The sequence below is a fragment of the Cervus canadensis genome, chromosome 19 (assembly GCF_019320065.1).
Source record: "Cervus canadensis isolate Bull #8, Minnesota chromosome 19, ASM1932006v1, whole genome shotgun sequence".
In the NCBI taxonomy this organism is placed as follows: domain Eukaryota; kingdom Metazoa; phylum Chordata; class Mammalia; order Artiodactyla; family Cervidae; genus Cervus; species Cervus canadensis.
In genome coordinates this window covers 37,539,148-37,556,257 of record NC_057404.1, presented here as the reverse complement: position 1 = coordinate 37,556,257, position 17,110 = coordinate 37,539,148, and the positions used below count along the sequence as shown (strand labels likewise).

The 17,110-nt window shown below is 34.7% G+C and overlaps 1 protein-coding gene across 1 annotated transcript in view; it reads left to right on the top strand.

The window, feature by feature from the left end:
* Positions 1 to 17,110, top strand: part of STPG2 (sperm tail PG-rich repeat containing 2) — a 328,307-nt gene that overhangs the window by 33,508 nt on the left and 277,689 nt on the right. Inside the window, exons 5-6 of the mRNA XM_043438460.1 lie at positions 1,016 to 1,128; positions 6,072 to 6,183. Coding sequence (XP_043294395.1) covers positions 1,016 to 1,128; positions 6,072 to 6,183 — 225 coding nt within the window. The remainder of the gene's footprint in view (positions 1 to 1,015; positions 1,129 to 6,071; positions 6,184 to 17,110) is intronic.

Below are 17,110 nucleotides of genomic sequence, written 5' to 3'. Positions count from 1 at the left end.
TTGTTTCAATAATCCATGCCTATTTTAAAGCCGTAATTTTACAAATATGAATTAAAAGTGAAATAGAGTTTAAGTTTACATCAGTTAAAAAAATAAGATTTTATAAATTTTTCAAATGATTGCTCAACATAAAAGAATTCCTATAAGAAACACTACTGTTCTTGTTTCATATTATATTATTAGTGTATAACGAAAGCAGGTGTTTTTAACTTCTCTGCAACAAAATCTTTAGTGAGTCATGCTTAATTTTGGTATTTTTTTATAGTGGATGTTAAGGAAGATGATTGTTGATTTCTCATGTCACAAATGATTTCTTTGGTGTTAAAGTACTGATCCTGATCTCAAATAGTAACTATAAAATGAATTGAGTTTAATTTTTGTTGTGTATTTGTTACTCCATGAAAATTTTACATGAATATCTTATAGACATAAATATCAAGTAATTAGACATTATCTAGTATCTGTTGGTGATGTTTGAATTCTAATTTAATTTCTTAAAATTAATTTAAGTTCTATTTAATTAAGTCATTTGTGTTAGACTTTCCCTAAATCATGCAATTCTGCTCTTCCTCCCTAATTTAAGTGGTAAGGAGCTGATTTTCATTACCCTTAAGGATTTAGGTTGTTAAGTGTACTGCCAAGAGCAAAGCTGTTCATATTGGTTGAGGTTATGATGGAGAAGGAAATGGCAACCCACTCCAGTATTCTTGCCTGGAGAATTCCATGGACAGAGGAGTCTGGCGGGCCATAGTCCAGGGGATAGTAAAGATTCAGACACAACTGAGCAACTTTCACTTTCATGCTAAGCTAGAGGTCCTTCTCTGGGAATCCTGGTTGACTTAGGAGTAGAATGGGATACAGTGATAACTTAGGTTATCTAAGTTATATCAGGGAAGAGTCTAGCATTTACCAGGGGAAACTCATTGACTAAGGTTATCCTTGCTTTAGACTTGAGTAAAGTTAAACTTTGTTTTATGATTTATATAAACTATCTCTCATCCTTTTTTTTTAAAAGGATTTTTCCAGTGCAACTTTGAAATACAAGGGGATACATTTTGGCAACTCTTTGGGAAGACTCCTGTTACCTATAACATCAGGGCCTGGTCCTGGACAGTATGATATAACCCAGTAAGTTAAAAAATAGTATACTTTTACTGTAGTTTTTGACTAATAATTTAGACTAGATTATGCTGTTATGAAAGGAAAAATCAGTATAAAAAACTTAAAGAAATGTTATACTTTAGGCTTCGAAGGAAAGTTATGAACAACCTCGACAGCATATTAAAAAGCAGAGACATTACTTTGCCAACAAAGGTCCATCTAGTCAAGGCTATGGTTTTTCCAGTAGTCATATATGGATGTGAGAGTTGGACTATAAAGAAAGCTGAGTGCCAAAGAATTGATGCTTTTGAACTGTGGTGTTGGAGACGACTCTTGAGAGTCCCTTGGACTGCAAGGAGATCCAACCAGTCCTTCCTAAAGGAGATCAGTTCCGGGTGTTCATTGGAAGGACTGATGCTGAAGTTGAAACTCCAATACTTTGGCCACCTCATGTGAAGAGCTGACTCATTGGAAAAGACCCTGATGCTGTGAAAGATTGAGGGCAGGATGAGAAGGGGACGCCAGAGGATGAGATGGTTGGATGGCATCACCAACTTGATGGACATGGATTTGGGTGGACTCCGGGAGTTGGTGATAGACTGGGAGGCCTGGCATGCTGTGGTTCATGGGGTTGCAAAGAGTTGGACACGACTGAGCGACTGAACTAAACTGAACCTATGTGAAAACTATTGCTTTTTCAGTCTGCCAGATCCTTTGCTACCTGTTTTACATGTATTAACTCATTTAATATTCACAAGTCTCTGTGTAGTTACTATTGTTGTGTCTATTATCAGTGAAAAATGAGTCAGAGAATAAATAACATATTTAATATCATGTAGCTATTCAGTTGCAGAACTTGATATATAGCCCATGTGTCTAAGTACTAAAATAGGCTCTCTTTAATTACAAGGTAGACAGAAGTTCAGGAAAAATATAAAAATAGGTGGCCCCAGGATTCTGTATCTTGTTCCTGGCTCTGGTGTCCATTCTTCTGACTAATGATAGATTGAGAAGGCTTTCTCACTTTGAGTCAGAACCTTAACATTAGGTTGAAGGCAATATTTACAAAGTCTAACCAGGAAATGCATTTCTTGTAAAATAACTGTCTTTATTTTTTTCATACTCTTATCTTAGACATGAGTAAGATCTTGGACATGAGTCCATGGAGGGCAAAATTGAGTAATAAATATGATGTTGTTCTCAGAATCTATAACTGCTTTCCATGATTTAGTTTTTTTTTTTTTTTTTATAAACAGGTTCCAGCTTTTGTGCCTGATTCTTTCTCTCTCATACAATGAATTTTCTCATAGGAAGTCCCATAGTGAATACCTCCAGTTAATTTGCTGGACACATTCAGATACATGTGTATACCAGCAGTGGACCTAGCCTAAACTCTTGCTTAAACTCCCCTGCTGCTGTTCATTCATTGAACAGACATGGTTTGAATTCTTGCTATAACCTAGTAATGAACTTAGTAACTGAGAAAAAAGAATAAAACATGGTCCTTGTTTTGGGGAATTTATACCCAGTTCTATTGTCCTTTTCTTTTTTCACTTTCCTAGTATGGGAGATATACAATGTATTTTTATTTTTTAGTAGTTACACTAGAAGCTTAACATGTATATACAGCTTAATGGGATCTAAATTTAATCTTTGTCATTCCAAATAAAGCAAAGTCTGTCAAATGCTCTTAATGGTGCTCATTCCCTTGACATAATGCTTTTGTTAGTACTTTACTCTTCTTTCAGTTTGGCTGGTTGATTCCCTGTCTGCCTGCCTGTCTATCAGTTTTATTGAAGTTTTGTTAACATTAAACAAAATTAACCCTTTTTGGGGTATGTAGTTCTGTGATGATTGTTTTCCATCCATTTCGCTACACATCTAACTGAGTACCTCAGGCATGACAAGTATTCTAATTATGTTGCTCTAATTTTGCTTGCTATTGTCTTCATAATGGTCACTTTTACTTCTCTAGCCCTGTCCTGCTCCCATTCTCATCCTAGTTTTTAAATGTTACTTTCTTTTTAATCTTTGTTATTTGTCTTGTGTCTTCCTTTTCTTTTGTTTGCATTTTCACTTTGCTAGTGGGAATGTGTCCGTATAGATTGCACTCCTAACTGCTTCAGATAGTTCATCATTTCCATAATTTGTCTACTCTTTGGTTTGCTGCCTTCACTGTATATTTTATTGGACTTGTCTTGGTTCCTTCTGGTAGTCAATGCTTTCTACCATTTTTTCTTTTTTACTTCTTGTTTATTGATTGAGTCATAATTACTCTGGGAGATTTGATATGGTGTAAAAATGGAAGTACTTGCTGGATGGGAGGGGAGTTTGGAGGAGCATAGATATGTGTAGTTACACTAGAAGTATAGAAGAAACTATAGAAGTAACTATACTTCTCAATCCTCACCCCAATTCCCAAGAAGGCTAGTACTAAATATTGTGCTAACCATCGGACAGTGGCACTCATTTCTTGTGCTAGTAAGGTCAAGCTTAAAATCTTGAATGCTAAGCTTCAGCATTGTGTGAACCAAGAACTTCCAGATGATGAAGCTGGGTTAGAAAAGGAAGAGGAACCAGAGATCAAATTGCCAACATTTGCTGTGTCACAGAGAAAACTAGGGAATTCCAGAAAAACAACTACCTCTGTTTCATTGACTCTGCCAAAACCTTTAACTATGTGGATCATAATAAACTGTGGAAAGATCTTAAAGAGATTGGAATACCAGACCATCTTACCTGTCTCCTGAGAAACCTATATACAGGTCAAAAAGCAACAGTTAGAACAGCTGATTGGTTGGAACAACTGATTGGTTCAAGATTGAGAAAGGAGTATGACCGGCCTGTCTGCTGTTACCCTGTTAGTTTAATTTATACACTGAGCACATCCATGAGAAATGCAGGGCTGAATGAGTTACAAACTGGAATTAAGATAGGTGGGAGAAACATCAACAACCTCAGATGTGTGGATTATACCACTCTAATGGCAGAAAGCGAAGAAGAACTTAAGAGCCTCTTGATGAGGATGGAGGAGGAGAGTGAAAGACCTGGCTTAAAAATAAATATTAAAAAAACTAAGATCATGGCATCCGGCCCCATTACTGCATGGCAAATAGAGGGAAAAAAGGTGGAAATCGTGACAGATTTCCTCCTCTCGGGCTCCAAAAATCACTGCGGATGGTGACTGCAGCCATGAAATCAGAAGACGTTTGCTTCTTGGCAGGAAAGCTATGACAAACCTAGACAGTGTGTTGAAAAGCAGTGACATTACTCTGCCAACAAAAGTCTGTAAAGTCAAAGCTATCATTTTCCCATTGGTCACGTACACTGTGAGAGCTGGACTGTAAAGATGGCAGGGTGCCTAAGAACTGATGCCTTTGAACTGTGGTGCTGGACAAGATTCCTGAGAGTCCCTTGGACAGCGAGGAGATCAAACCAGTCAATCTTAATGGAAATCAACCTTGAATACTCATTGGAAGGACTGATGCTGAAGCTGAAACTCCAGTATTTTGGTCATCTGATGCCAACAGTTGACTCACTGGAAAAGTCCCTGATGCTGAGAAAGATTGAGGGCAGAAAGAGAAGAGGGCATCAGAGGATGAGATGGCTAGATGGCATCACCAATGCAGTGGACATGAATTGGGCAACTTTGGGAGATGGTGAGGAACAGAGAGGCCTTGGCATGCTGCAGTCTGTGGGGTCACATGGAGTCGGACATGACTGGGCAACTGAACGACAGGAAGATACATGTATGTGTATGGTTGAGTCCCTTTGCTGTTTACCTGAAACTATCACATTGTTAATCAGCTATACTCCAATACAAAGTAAAAAGTTAAAAAATGGAAATATTTGACTATTCTAAATGGAAAGATAGGCTTATAGGTTTTGTTTGTTCTTTTTTTTTAATGTGGGAAACAGACCTAAATAATATGTGACTCTTTTGATATCCCTAATATAAATTTTTTATCCATAAAACTATTTGAGGTTTTGAAAATGTTTGTTGAATTTCATGTAAAAAAATCAACGAAGCCAGCATTTAATAGTGAACTGAGATGTTCTATGCATTGTTTAACTCATAGTAATGTGTAAACAAAAAAGTAATGACAATTATGTAACCTAAGCATTTGTTTTTGTTTTTCTATTATCTGTTTTATAATCTGCTTATGTTCAATATAGCTCATTGGAAGTGTTTAATGTGAAACTGTTCCCCAGAATTCTGTTTAAGAATTAGAAAAAATGTATGCCACCAAACACTTCACATATAATTATCTGCTCTAATCATTACCTTGAGAATCGGTTATTACTATTTCTAATTACAGAAGAAGAGTCAAATCTGAAGTTTAGAGAAGTTAGGCAATTTGTGCAAGGTCACCTAGTTAGTAGGGAGCAATCTTAGGATTCACATCAGGCTGTCTGACTCCAGAACTGTTACTCATTGCTTACTTGGTTTATTATTCTCACTTGAGGTTGTGTAAATTTCAGGGAAAATAAGCTTCCTTTTCATTTTCAAAGATCTTTCTTTATGCCTTTTTTTTCCTGATTGTTTTGTGATATAAGTAGCATTAATTATTTTTCCCTTGGGACTTCCACAATGGCTCAGCACGTAGAGAATCTGCCTGCAATGCAGGAGACATAGGAGGCACAGGTTCATTTCCTGGGTCAGGAAGATCGCTTGGAGGAGGGCATGGCATCCCACTCCAGTATTCTTGCCAGGAGAATCCCATGGACTGAGGAGCCTGACAGGCTACAGTCCATAGCATTGCAAAGAGTTGGACATGACTAAAAGTGACTTAGCACTCACTGAGGATATATAGGCCTAATAACACCCAGATGTGTTTATCATCAATAACATGATCTTACTGAATACTTTTTAAGCAGGAAATGTTTGTGTAAAAATATTCTCTTAGCTTATATAGACATTTATATATTTGAAATTGAGAATAAGGTTTTTTTTTTCTTGATTTTTAAAGGAAAAAGGCACCTCATTATGAAAATGTAAACATCAAGAAAGATCAACAGCAAAATAGCGGCTCAAATCTCCGACAACTTTATGAAGTAAAAATATTGCAGGAGGAAAAAGAGGTAAGTTAAAAATTAGCCATTTCATCTACTTTCTAGATGTTAAGGTCATTGAATCTGAAAAAAAAGTTAGAGTACTCTTAGATGTACTCTGCCTGCTAGGTAGTTGTCATTTGGTGAATTTTGTGGAAGGAACTAAGGAACTGTATTTAAAATTTCCTTCAAGTGATCACTATTTCTGCTTGTTCACCTCTTGTGGTTAAAACACTCCATACCCCTGAGGCTTCTTGTTCCAGTAGCAGATTACTCTGTTTCTTTCCTTCCTAAACTGACTTAATTTTACCTGCTTGCTGTCTACTGAATTCTCCCTTTTTCTATGACTTCTTTTGAATCCGCCTTTAAATCTTTTCTCGTAAGGATAAACGTTCTAAATACGTTTGATTATTCTCAGTATTTAACTTCAAGATAACATCTTCTTTGAGGTTATCTAGGGATCTTCAGTTTTTGACTTTTTCTCTCTTCAAGATAAGAGGTTGAGAACTAAGAATAATATTCTTGGTACAGTCTGAATAGTACATCGTTTTTATTTTCACTGTTCTAGGTAGTTTATATTTATGAATATAAAACTCTAAATGCCATTAACTTTTTTTTGTTGCTATGCTTCAGTTTAATCATTTGGAACTTGTAGTCATAAAAACCTTGGATTTTTTGTAGTCACAGAAACCTTGGATTTTTTTTAAAGTTTATATTTAAACTTAAAAACTTGAAGGTTATAGGATAAACATTTCAAAATGGATCCATTTAGAGTAAGGATAAATGATTCTCAATTGAGAAATCAGTGAGTATTTCAATAAGAATTTTCTCTGCACTTGATTTCCTTGGTTTTCCCCTGAATATTAATCAGCAGTGAAAAATATTGCTTATAGAGTTATTAGAAAAAGATACATTAACAGGGAAATAAAATGCAGTTGTTTTCATAGAATAATAATTATAAATCTCAAACAAGATAAAAAAAAGTGTTAATTAGGAATCATGAGAGAGATTGGTCTGTAGTTATATTGTAATGTGTTTGTCTGGTTTTAGTATTAAGGTAATACTGGCCTCATACAATGAGTTAAGAAGTATTCCTTCTACTTGTATCCTCTGAAAGAGCCTGTAGAGAATTGGTATAATTTTTTTCCCTAAATGTTTGGTAGAATTTACCAGTGAACCCATCCGGGTCTGGTACTTTTAGTTTTGGAAGGCTGTCTTGATTTCTTTAATAGATTTAGACCTATTCAGATCATCTGTTTCTTCTTATGAGAATTTGGCAGTTGAACCTTTTAAGGAAGTGGTTTGTTTCATCTAGGTTATCAAATTTATGGGCATAGAGTTGTTTATAACATTCCTTTATTTTTCTAATGTATATGGGGCCTATAGTTATGTCTCCTCCTTCATTTCTAATATTAGTGATTTATGTCTTCTCTCATTTTTCTTAGTTTGCCAGGTGAGAGGTTTATAAATTTTATTGATCTTTTCAACGAATCAGCTTTTGGTTTTGTTGCTTGTCTCTGTTCATTTCTTATATTTAATTTCATTGATTTTTGCTCTAATTCTTATTTATTTTCTTGGGTATTATTTTGGTATTTAATGTTTTACTTGGGTACATAATATTTTATTTTGTATTTGCTCTTTTAAAATTTTTTCCTAAGGTGGTAACTTAGATGCTCATATCTGTTTTCAGTGGTATAAATTTCCCTGTAAGAGCTGTTTATCTTATATCTCACAACTTTTGGTTGTTTCTGTATTCATTTTCATTTAGTTCAAAATATTTTAAAATCTCTCTTGAGATTTCTTCTTTGACCCATGTGTTATTTAGAATTGTGATGCTTAATTAATCTCCATGTATTTTGTGAGTTTCCATTGATCTCTCTGTTTTTGGTTTCTAACTTAATTCTACATGGTCTGAGAACAGACGTTGTACGATTTCTAGTCTGTTAAATTTGTGAAAGTGTGTTTATGACTCAAAACGTGGTCTATCTTGGTAAATGTTCTATATGAGCTTGAGAAGAGTGTATTCTGCTGTTGTTGGATTTAGTAGCATGTAGGTGTCAATTACATCTCGTTGACTGATGGTGTTATTGAGATCAAGCATGTCTTTATGGATTTTATGCCCACTGGTGTGTCTACTTCTGAGAGAGGATGAAGTTTCCAACTGTGATAGTGGATTCATTTATTTCTCCTTGCAGTTCTATCAGTTTTTGCCTCATTTAGTTGATGCTCTTTTGTTAGGTGCCTACACCTTAATGATCATTACGTCTTTTTAGAGACCTGACCCCTTTACCATTATGTAATGACCTTCTTTATCCCTGATAATTATCTTTACTTTGAAGTATACTCTTTCTGAATAAAAAGCTTTCTATTTTGGCTCTGATGGTAACGAATCTGCCTGCAATACAGGTAGACCTGGGTTTGATCCCTAGGTTGGGAAGATCCCCCAGAGAAGAAAGGCTACCCACACCAGTATTCTTGCATGGAGAATTCCATGGAAAGAGGAACCTGGTGGGGTACAGTCCATGGGGTTGCAAAGGGTTGGACACAACTGAGCAACTAACACTTTCACTCTTGCTTTCTTTTGTTTACTATTAATGTGGTATATTGTTCCCTATCCATTTACTTTACATTTATATGTCTTTATATTTAAAGTGGAATTTTTGTAGACAAGGCTTGCTATACAAGTATAGTGATATCTTTGATCCATTCTGACAATCTGGCTTTTAATTAGTGCATTTAGATCTTTGCCATGAATGATTATTGATATAATTGAATTAGTATACACTACTGTTTTCTGTTTGCCCTTATTCTTTTTTTTTTTTTTGCCTGTGCCACACAGCTTGTAAGATCTCAGGAACCTAGGCCATGGTTGTGAAAGCCCAGAATCCTACCCACTAGGCCATCAAGGAACTCCCACTTTGTTGATATTTTTGTTGTACGTTTTTTCCCCCTGCCTTTTGTGGCTTTAATTATTTTGTATGATTCCTTTTCTGTCCTTTTTTAGAATATAGCTGTACTTCATTTTTGACTTTTTAAGTGTTCTAGAGTTTGCAATATATATTTATATAGTTATAACTAATTCTAGTTTACTTTTAAATAATACTGCACTACTTCATGGGTAGTGTGAGTACCTTGTGATTGAAAAAAAAAATCCTAGTTTTTCCTTTCCATTGCTTACATCATTGTTGTCATACATTTCACTTATATTTAAGCATACAGAAACATATGTATATGTATGTGTATATATATATACACATACATAATTGAATAAATTGTTGCTATTATTTTGAGGAAAATAATTATTTGAGAAAAATAATAATGGCTCTGTTAGACCCATAAAGAATAAGAAAAATAAAACTTTTTGTTTTACCTTTACTTATGCATGCTTCAATTCTCTTCCTTTATGCAGATCCAGAGTTTGGACCTGTATTACTTTCCTTCTTTTTAGGAAACGTAGCATTTCTTTTAAGGCAAGTCTACTAGCAACAAATTTCGTCAATTTTTGTTTGTCTAAGAAAGTATTTCTCTTTCATTTTTAAAGGATAATAATTTTTTCATTTTTGAAGGATAATAAAGGGTGCAGAATTCTAGGTTTTTGTTTTTTTTTTTTCTCTTAACACTTTATTTCACCCTACTCTCTTCTTGCTTGCAAAGTTTCTTTGGAAAAGTTAAGTGTAATTTTTGTTCCCCTTTATGTAAGGTGTTTTTTTCTCTGGCTTCTACCAGGGTTTTTTCTTTATCTAATTCTGTATTTTGAAGATGATATGCCTAGGTATAGTGTTTTCAGCAGGTATCCTTGTTTTGGGTGCACTGGTGTTCTCTGAGCTTTCTAGATCTGTGGTTTGATGTCCAACATTAATTAGGGGGAAATTCTCGGTCATTACTTTTTCACATATTTCTTCTGTTCCTTTTTCTCTTTCTTCTACTTCTAGTATTACCATTTGTTATTGTTGTTTGGTCACTAAGACATGTCTGACTCTTTTGCAGTCCCATAGACTGTAGCCCACTAGGCTCCTCTGTCCATGGAATTCTCCAGGCAAGATTACTGGAGTGGGTTGCCATTTCCTTCTCCAGCGGGATCTTCCTGACCCAGGAATCGAACCCACATCTCCTGTTTGGCAGACGGATTCTTTACCACTGAGTCACCTGGAAAGCTCAGTACTACCATTACACATATATAAAACCTTTGGAGGTGTCTGTCTCCCAGTGTTTGGATAGTCTGTTTTGATTTTTTTCCCCCAGTCTTTGTTCTCTTTGCTACTTAGTTTTGGAGGTTTCTATTGATATATCCTCAAGGCTAGAGATTGTTTTTTCAGGTTTCTCCAGTTTACTGATAAACCTCCAAAGGCGTTTTTCACTTGTGTTCTTGTTTCTGGTCTCTAACATTTATTTTTAAATTTTTCTTTTTCTTTTAGGATTTTATCTCCCTTCTTCCATTGCTTATCTCTTCTTATATTCTGTGATTTTTTCCTGTAAAGGATAAATTAGCTTGTTAATCACACATATTTTAAATTCCCAATCTGATTGATTCCACCATCTCTGCTGTGCCTGGTTCCCAGTTGTGTTGCTTACTACCTCTTCTAAGGGAGTTTTTGTTTTCTAACATTTGGTGTAATTTTTTCTTGATAACTGGATGTATTAGTCAGCTTGGGCTACTATAAAAGAATGCCATAGACTGGGTGTCTTATAGGCAACAGAAATTTATTTCTTATAGTTCTGTGAGGATGAGAAGTCTAAGATGAAGGTACCAGCAAATTCATTGCCTATTGAGGGCCTGTGTCCTGCTCATAGACATCTTTTTGTTGTGTTTTTGCATAGTGGCAGGAGCAAGGGAACTGTCTGGGATTTTTCTTTTTTTAAATAAAGGCGCTAATTTCATTCATGAGAGCTCTACCCTCATGAGTGAATCACTTCCCAGAGGCACTACCTTCAAATACCATCACACTGGGGGGATAGGTTTAAATGTGTATCTTGCAGGGACAAAAACATTAAATCTCTAGCACTTGACATGATTTATCAGGTAAAGAAACGGATGAAAATATGCCTTTTGTAATGTAGTCTGGGGAAGGAGGAGTGTTCTACAATCCTATGACTAGCTCTTAGTCTTTTAGTGAGCCCATGTCTTTGGACTGTGAACTTCACAAATGTTTCTCAGTGTTTTTCTTCTCTCCTTAGCTGGAATAGAATGGCTAGTGTGGCCTGGAGTTGGGTATTTTCTTTATTTTGTGTGGAAGGCAAGACTGGATTTTTTTTTCTTATACCAGGTTTACTAGATGCAAATAATAATGCAGCAGTTTAGACTGTGGTTAATGATATTCTCCTGAGAGCAGGCCTTGTTAAGATAAACAGAGTGTTCTGGTTTATTTCAAAATGATTCCTTTTCCTCTGTCTCTACCAGAAACTTAAGGGGATTTTACTCTAGTATTTACTGTGAGAATCTAAGTTGAGCTCCTGGAGTAGATGAGAATTGTGGGGTCCTCGTCTATGACTGAGACCCTGGAGTTTTTAACTTTCAGACTTGTCCGCACTGAGCCTCCAGCAGTACATCAAATACAGTTCAGATTTTCCTGCCTTGGCAGTGGTTCCCACGTGTAAGTTTCTGCTCTGGTAAGCTGTGACATCTTGCGTTGGCTTGTCTGTCTCTCCAGTCTCGGGGGCAGCCATTTTGCCCTGTGTTCTCTGCTCTCTCATGGATTCAAGAAGAGTTTGATTTTTCACACTGTTCAGGTTTTTACTTGTTGTCAGGGAAGAGTGTCAACATTAAAGTTTCTTACATGTGGGACTGGAGGCTGGAAGTCAGGAAACAAGTTTTTTAAACAAAATATTTTTTTGGCAATGACATCAGCAAGATGGTGAACTTGGAGTCCCAACATTCTTCTCTCCCCATAAAATAGTAACACTCAATAAACAACTATATCCTGATGAAAATAGCTCTGGGAAAGCTCTGCAGTACAATGAAGACGCTACGGAGGCCTCAAGGAGCTTCAAAACTAAAAGGATGGTCACGTAGAAAATTGTAGAAGGCATTTTGCCTGCATGACCTCATCCCTCAGTCCATAGCTAAGTTATGAAAAATATACAGAATACTTTATCTAAAGTAAAAGTTCAATTATTAAGACAAAAGAAGAAGAAAATCACATCAGAAAGGTGATTTTCCCCAGGCATTTTTCTCTCTGTGCCTAGAAAAAGATCCCATGGGAAAGGGAGTGGGGCTTCTCTTGGAGCTGGTCTGGTATAGGCACATGCCTGCTTCAGTGGTGGTGCCAGTGTCTGAGATGAGGACGCCCAGAGAACTGGCACAGAGCCAGGGTCTTGGCCTTGAATGGTGGGTGGTGGATCCAGCCCTGGGGGGTGAGTAGCAGAGGCTGTGGCAGTTCCTTCTCCCAGGGTGGCATAGTAACATGAAATAGAGGCAGTTCCATCAGCTGGCTTCTACTAACTTTGTGTTCTGTTCTTGTTTCTCTTGGTGTTGTTTATTTGAGATTTTTCTGGTTTTTTAAGTTAGCTTGTACCACTGTAAGCTTCCCTGTTAGACCTGCTTTGGCTGCATGCCATAGGTTTTGGATTGTTATGTATTCATTTTCATTTGTCTCTAGGTATTTTTTAAAATTACCTCTTTAATCTCTTCAGCAATCCATTGGTGACTCATAACATACTGTTTGTGCTCTTTAAGGTTTTTTCCTTATAGTTGATTTCTAATCTCATGGTGTTGTGGTCACAAAAGATGCCTGATATGATTTCAGTTTTCTTAAATTTACCAAGGCTTGCTTTGTGGCTGACCTTATTGCTTTAAATATTTTCTCTGTATCTTTAATTTTTGCCATTTTAATTGCAATCTGCCTTGGCCTGTTCCATTTTGAGTTAATCCTGTATAGGACTCTTGGTGCTTCCTGGACTTTGATGTCTGTTTTCCTTCCCAGGTTAGGGAAGTTTTCAGTTATTATGTCTTTAATAGTTTCTCAGGCCCTTTCTTTCTCTCTCTCTCATTCTTTTAGGACCCCTATAATGAGAATATTTATGAGTTTGATGTTGTCCCAGAGGTATTTTAAACTGCTCTCATTTCTTTTCATTCTTTTTTTCTTTCTCCTTTTCAGTGGCAGTGATTTCCATTATTCTGTCTGATCCATTTCTCTGTATCATTTAGCCTCCTCTTAATTCCTTTTAGTGTATTTTTCATTTCAGTTACTGTGTTCTTCATCTTTGTTTGATTGTTCTTTATATTTTCCAACTCTTTGTTAAACACTGTGCACCTGTTTTCTCAAATTCTTTGGTCATCTCTACAATCATTACTCTGTAGTCTTTCTTGGTGACTGCCTGTTTCCACTTTACTTAGTTCTTCTTCTGGAATTTTATCTTGTTCCTTTGTCTGGAACATATTCATCACTGCCTCATTTTGTCTAGGTTGCAATTTTATTTTTATGTGTTAGTTTTGCAATTTTTTTAAAATGTATTTTTATGTACATTAGTTAACATTTCTCAACCTTGTAGAAGTGTCCTCAGAGTTGTGCAACTGTCACCACAGTCAATTCTAGAATATTTTAATTCACCCCAGTAAGCGGTCATTTCCATCCCCCTCCAATCCTCCTAGCTCTAGGCGATCAATAATTTATTTTCTGGCTCTGTAGATTTGTTTCTCTGAACATTTCATAGGTATGGAATCATACACATTTGTCCTTTATTGACTTCTTTCATTTGGCATAGTGTTTTCTAGGATGCAGCATCTATCAGTGTTTTATTTCTTTTTGTGGCTGAATAATATTACATTGTATGGATATACCACATTTTGTTTATCTATTCATTAGTTGACACACATTTGGGTCATAATCACTTTTTGGCTAAGAAGAAAAGTAGTAAGTATAGCAATATGCTAAGTGAAAGCATAAGAATAATGCCATGAACATTTGTGTATGAGTCTTGTATGGACATATGTTTTCGATTCTCTTGGGTAGGAGTAGAATTGCTGTATAATAGTGTAATTCTAACTTTTTGTGGTACAAACAGGTGCACTATTTTACATTGTGATCACTAAAATATGAAGGTTCTAATTTCTTTCCACCATTGCAGCACTTGCCCTAGTTTTTCTTTTTGATTATGGCCATCGTAGTAGGTGTGAAGTGATATATTTTTGCAGTTTTGATTTACATTTCCTAAACATTAGTGATATTGAGTATCTTTTCGTACACTTATTGGTCATTTGTATATCTTCCTTAGAGAAATGTCTAACTAGACTTGGCCCATTTAAAATTTTTATTGTCTTTTTGTTACTGACTTAGGAGTTCTGTAAATTTGATTTGTTTTTCTCTTAACTTATGATTAATTTGAATAGCATGTACAAGAAATAACTTATTTCTTGTACATGAAATCTTTTTAAAAAATGTATTTATCTTATGTCCCCAGTTAAACCATTATTCTTAGAGAACAGGACTCTTTCATTGTACTTTCTTTCTTCCTTTTTTTTTTTTTGTATTCCTATAGTTAGAGGAGTAAGATACATAATGTTTTTTGAATGAATGATTACAAATCTGAAAAATGTGCAGTTTTACTTTAAAATATTTATTTTTTCTTGCTTCCCACTTATAATATTGCCTTAGAAGGATAAATTTTAAAGCAATAAAGTAATTAGGCAAGTAAATGCTCTAATGTCTTTGGATGTAAATATTTTCTGATGGTACAGCAAAATACAATATATAATAATAAGAATTGTTGTTGTTTGATCGCTAACTCATGTCAGACTCTTTTGTGACCCATAGACTGTAGCCTTCCAGGCTCCGACTGGGTTGCCATTTCCTTCTGCAGGGGATCTTCTTGACCCAGTGATCAAATCCCCTTCTCCTGCATTGGTAGGGGGATTCTTTACCACTCAGCCACCTGGGAAACCCAATAATATGAGTATAAACATGAATATTCATAACTCAAATATAAATGTGATAATGTGAATGATTGTGATTTTTGTTTATCATATACTTGAAATCTATTTAGTTCTGTTATATGCACAATATCATTACAATATATCTTTTGAATTTATTCTGGCATTTGACTCTACTGATAAATTCTATTAAGAAATACAAATATATCTCTAATGGTTTTGTAATTCTGTGAATGCCCGAAAAACACCTGAGTTGTACATTTTAATGGATAAATTATATGATATAATGTACAAAATTATATCTCAATATAGCTGATATATACATGAGAAAAGAAAAGAAATCCAAATATTAACTTTTATTCAACCTGAATGTTTTCCACAGGAATATGTCTTGCATCGGCAATGAAAATTGTTGTTAGTATTCTCTTTAATATTAATGAAGTCTTTAATATATACAAATACTGAAGTTATTTCTATTGAGACTCTTTGATTTGGTAATAAAAGACTTAAGAAATTGCTGTAAATAGCTCCTGATCACTTAAAAATCTTAGTAAAATTTCACTGAAAGTGAAAGTGAAGTCACTCAGTCATGTCCGACTCTTTGCAACCCCATGGACTATAGCCTGCTAGGCTCCTCTGTCTATGGGATTTTCCAGGCAAGAATGCTGGAGTGGGTTGCCATTTCTTTTTTCAGAATTTCACTAGGTGGCGCCAATACTTTGAGTCTTTATTGACAGAAAACCTTATTTATTTGTTAATTTCCCATATTCATTAAAATAAAAGGTTAAAAATTATGTGGTATGAAAATTTGCCTTGTAGTTATCCTGAGCAGACCTAAATTGGAAGTTTTATTTCTTTGGAAGTTCTGCCAAATAGAAATAACTTGGAACCATATATTTTAAAATATTATTTAAATTCTAGTTGCAGACTGAGTTATAGATTTTTCATTTCACTTATCTATTAATATATAAATTTATGAAAACTGTTAGAATTTTAAAGTTATTTTAAAATTATAATTAATAAAGTTGGTTTTCCTATAGAATATACCTAAAAATAATGTATTTGTCTTAAGTAAATATTAGGTAGAAATATCTACCTAAGATGGTAAACAGAAATCTTCAAGTAGAAAGTTGTAGTATGAAATAAGTAAAAATACACTAAAAAGATTAATAACGACATAAGCAGCAGAAATAATATATAGCCTTTTGTAACTATTTTTGAAGCCTGTCATTACAATAATTCTAATGATTTTCTTTTATGGGTGAATGGTTCCAATATTTCTGATGCAAAATTTCACCTTTTCACTTTTCACTGCTAGCCTTTAATATTTATTAAACTACCTGATTAGTGGGCATTATAACAGATACTTGGTAATTTATTGCAGCTAGAAATATGTAGTGGTTACCTTGAAAGAAATGAACTTTGAGGATAAACAAACATATAGGAAGATTTGCAGAAAATTATTTTCTCCCCAAACACAAATTAATTGTTTGAATTATGGTTACTGTATCTAGAAATCTGAGTGATCACTTTTCTTATTTTTTAAGATATCTTTTCCAAGTTTTAAGTTATGGATTTCAAAGAGAAAAAAAAGATGTCAAGAAAGGTTGGAGGAAAAGATAGAATCATTAAAATATGAATGGAGAAAATTGTGAGAAAAGCAGTGAAGTTGAAGTTGGAAACTTTTTTTTATTGCTTAAACAGTGATTCAGTATCTTTTAAAAGAGCATCTATCTTCAAGTGTAATTGTATAATAGTATGTACTATTATTAGTGAGTTTTCTATATACTGAAGTCATATTTGTGGGAAAAATCTAAGAACTATGTAAAATAAATAAAGCTTTCTTAGATTAATTTGTATTTTAGTGGTAAAGAGTTCAGGTTTTGTAATCACACTGCAATTTCTTTCTCCATTACATACTAGTTGTGTGAGCATAGGCAACTTACTTTGCCATTCTAAGCCTATATACTTTTCCTTCTAAATTTCTAAAGTATGAATAATAATATATATAAAGATGTCATTGTGAAAATTCAGTGAAATGTGATCACACACACACTGCTTAATACAGTGTTTGGCATTTGATCATACCAT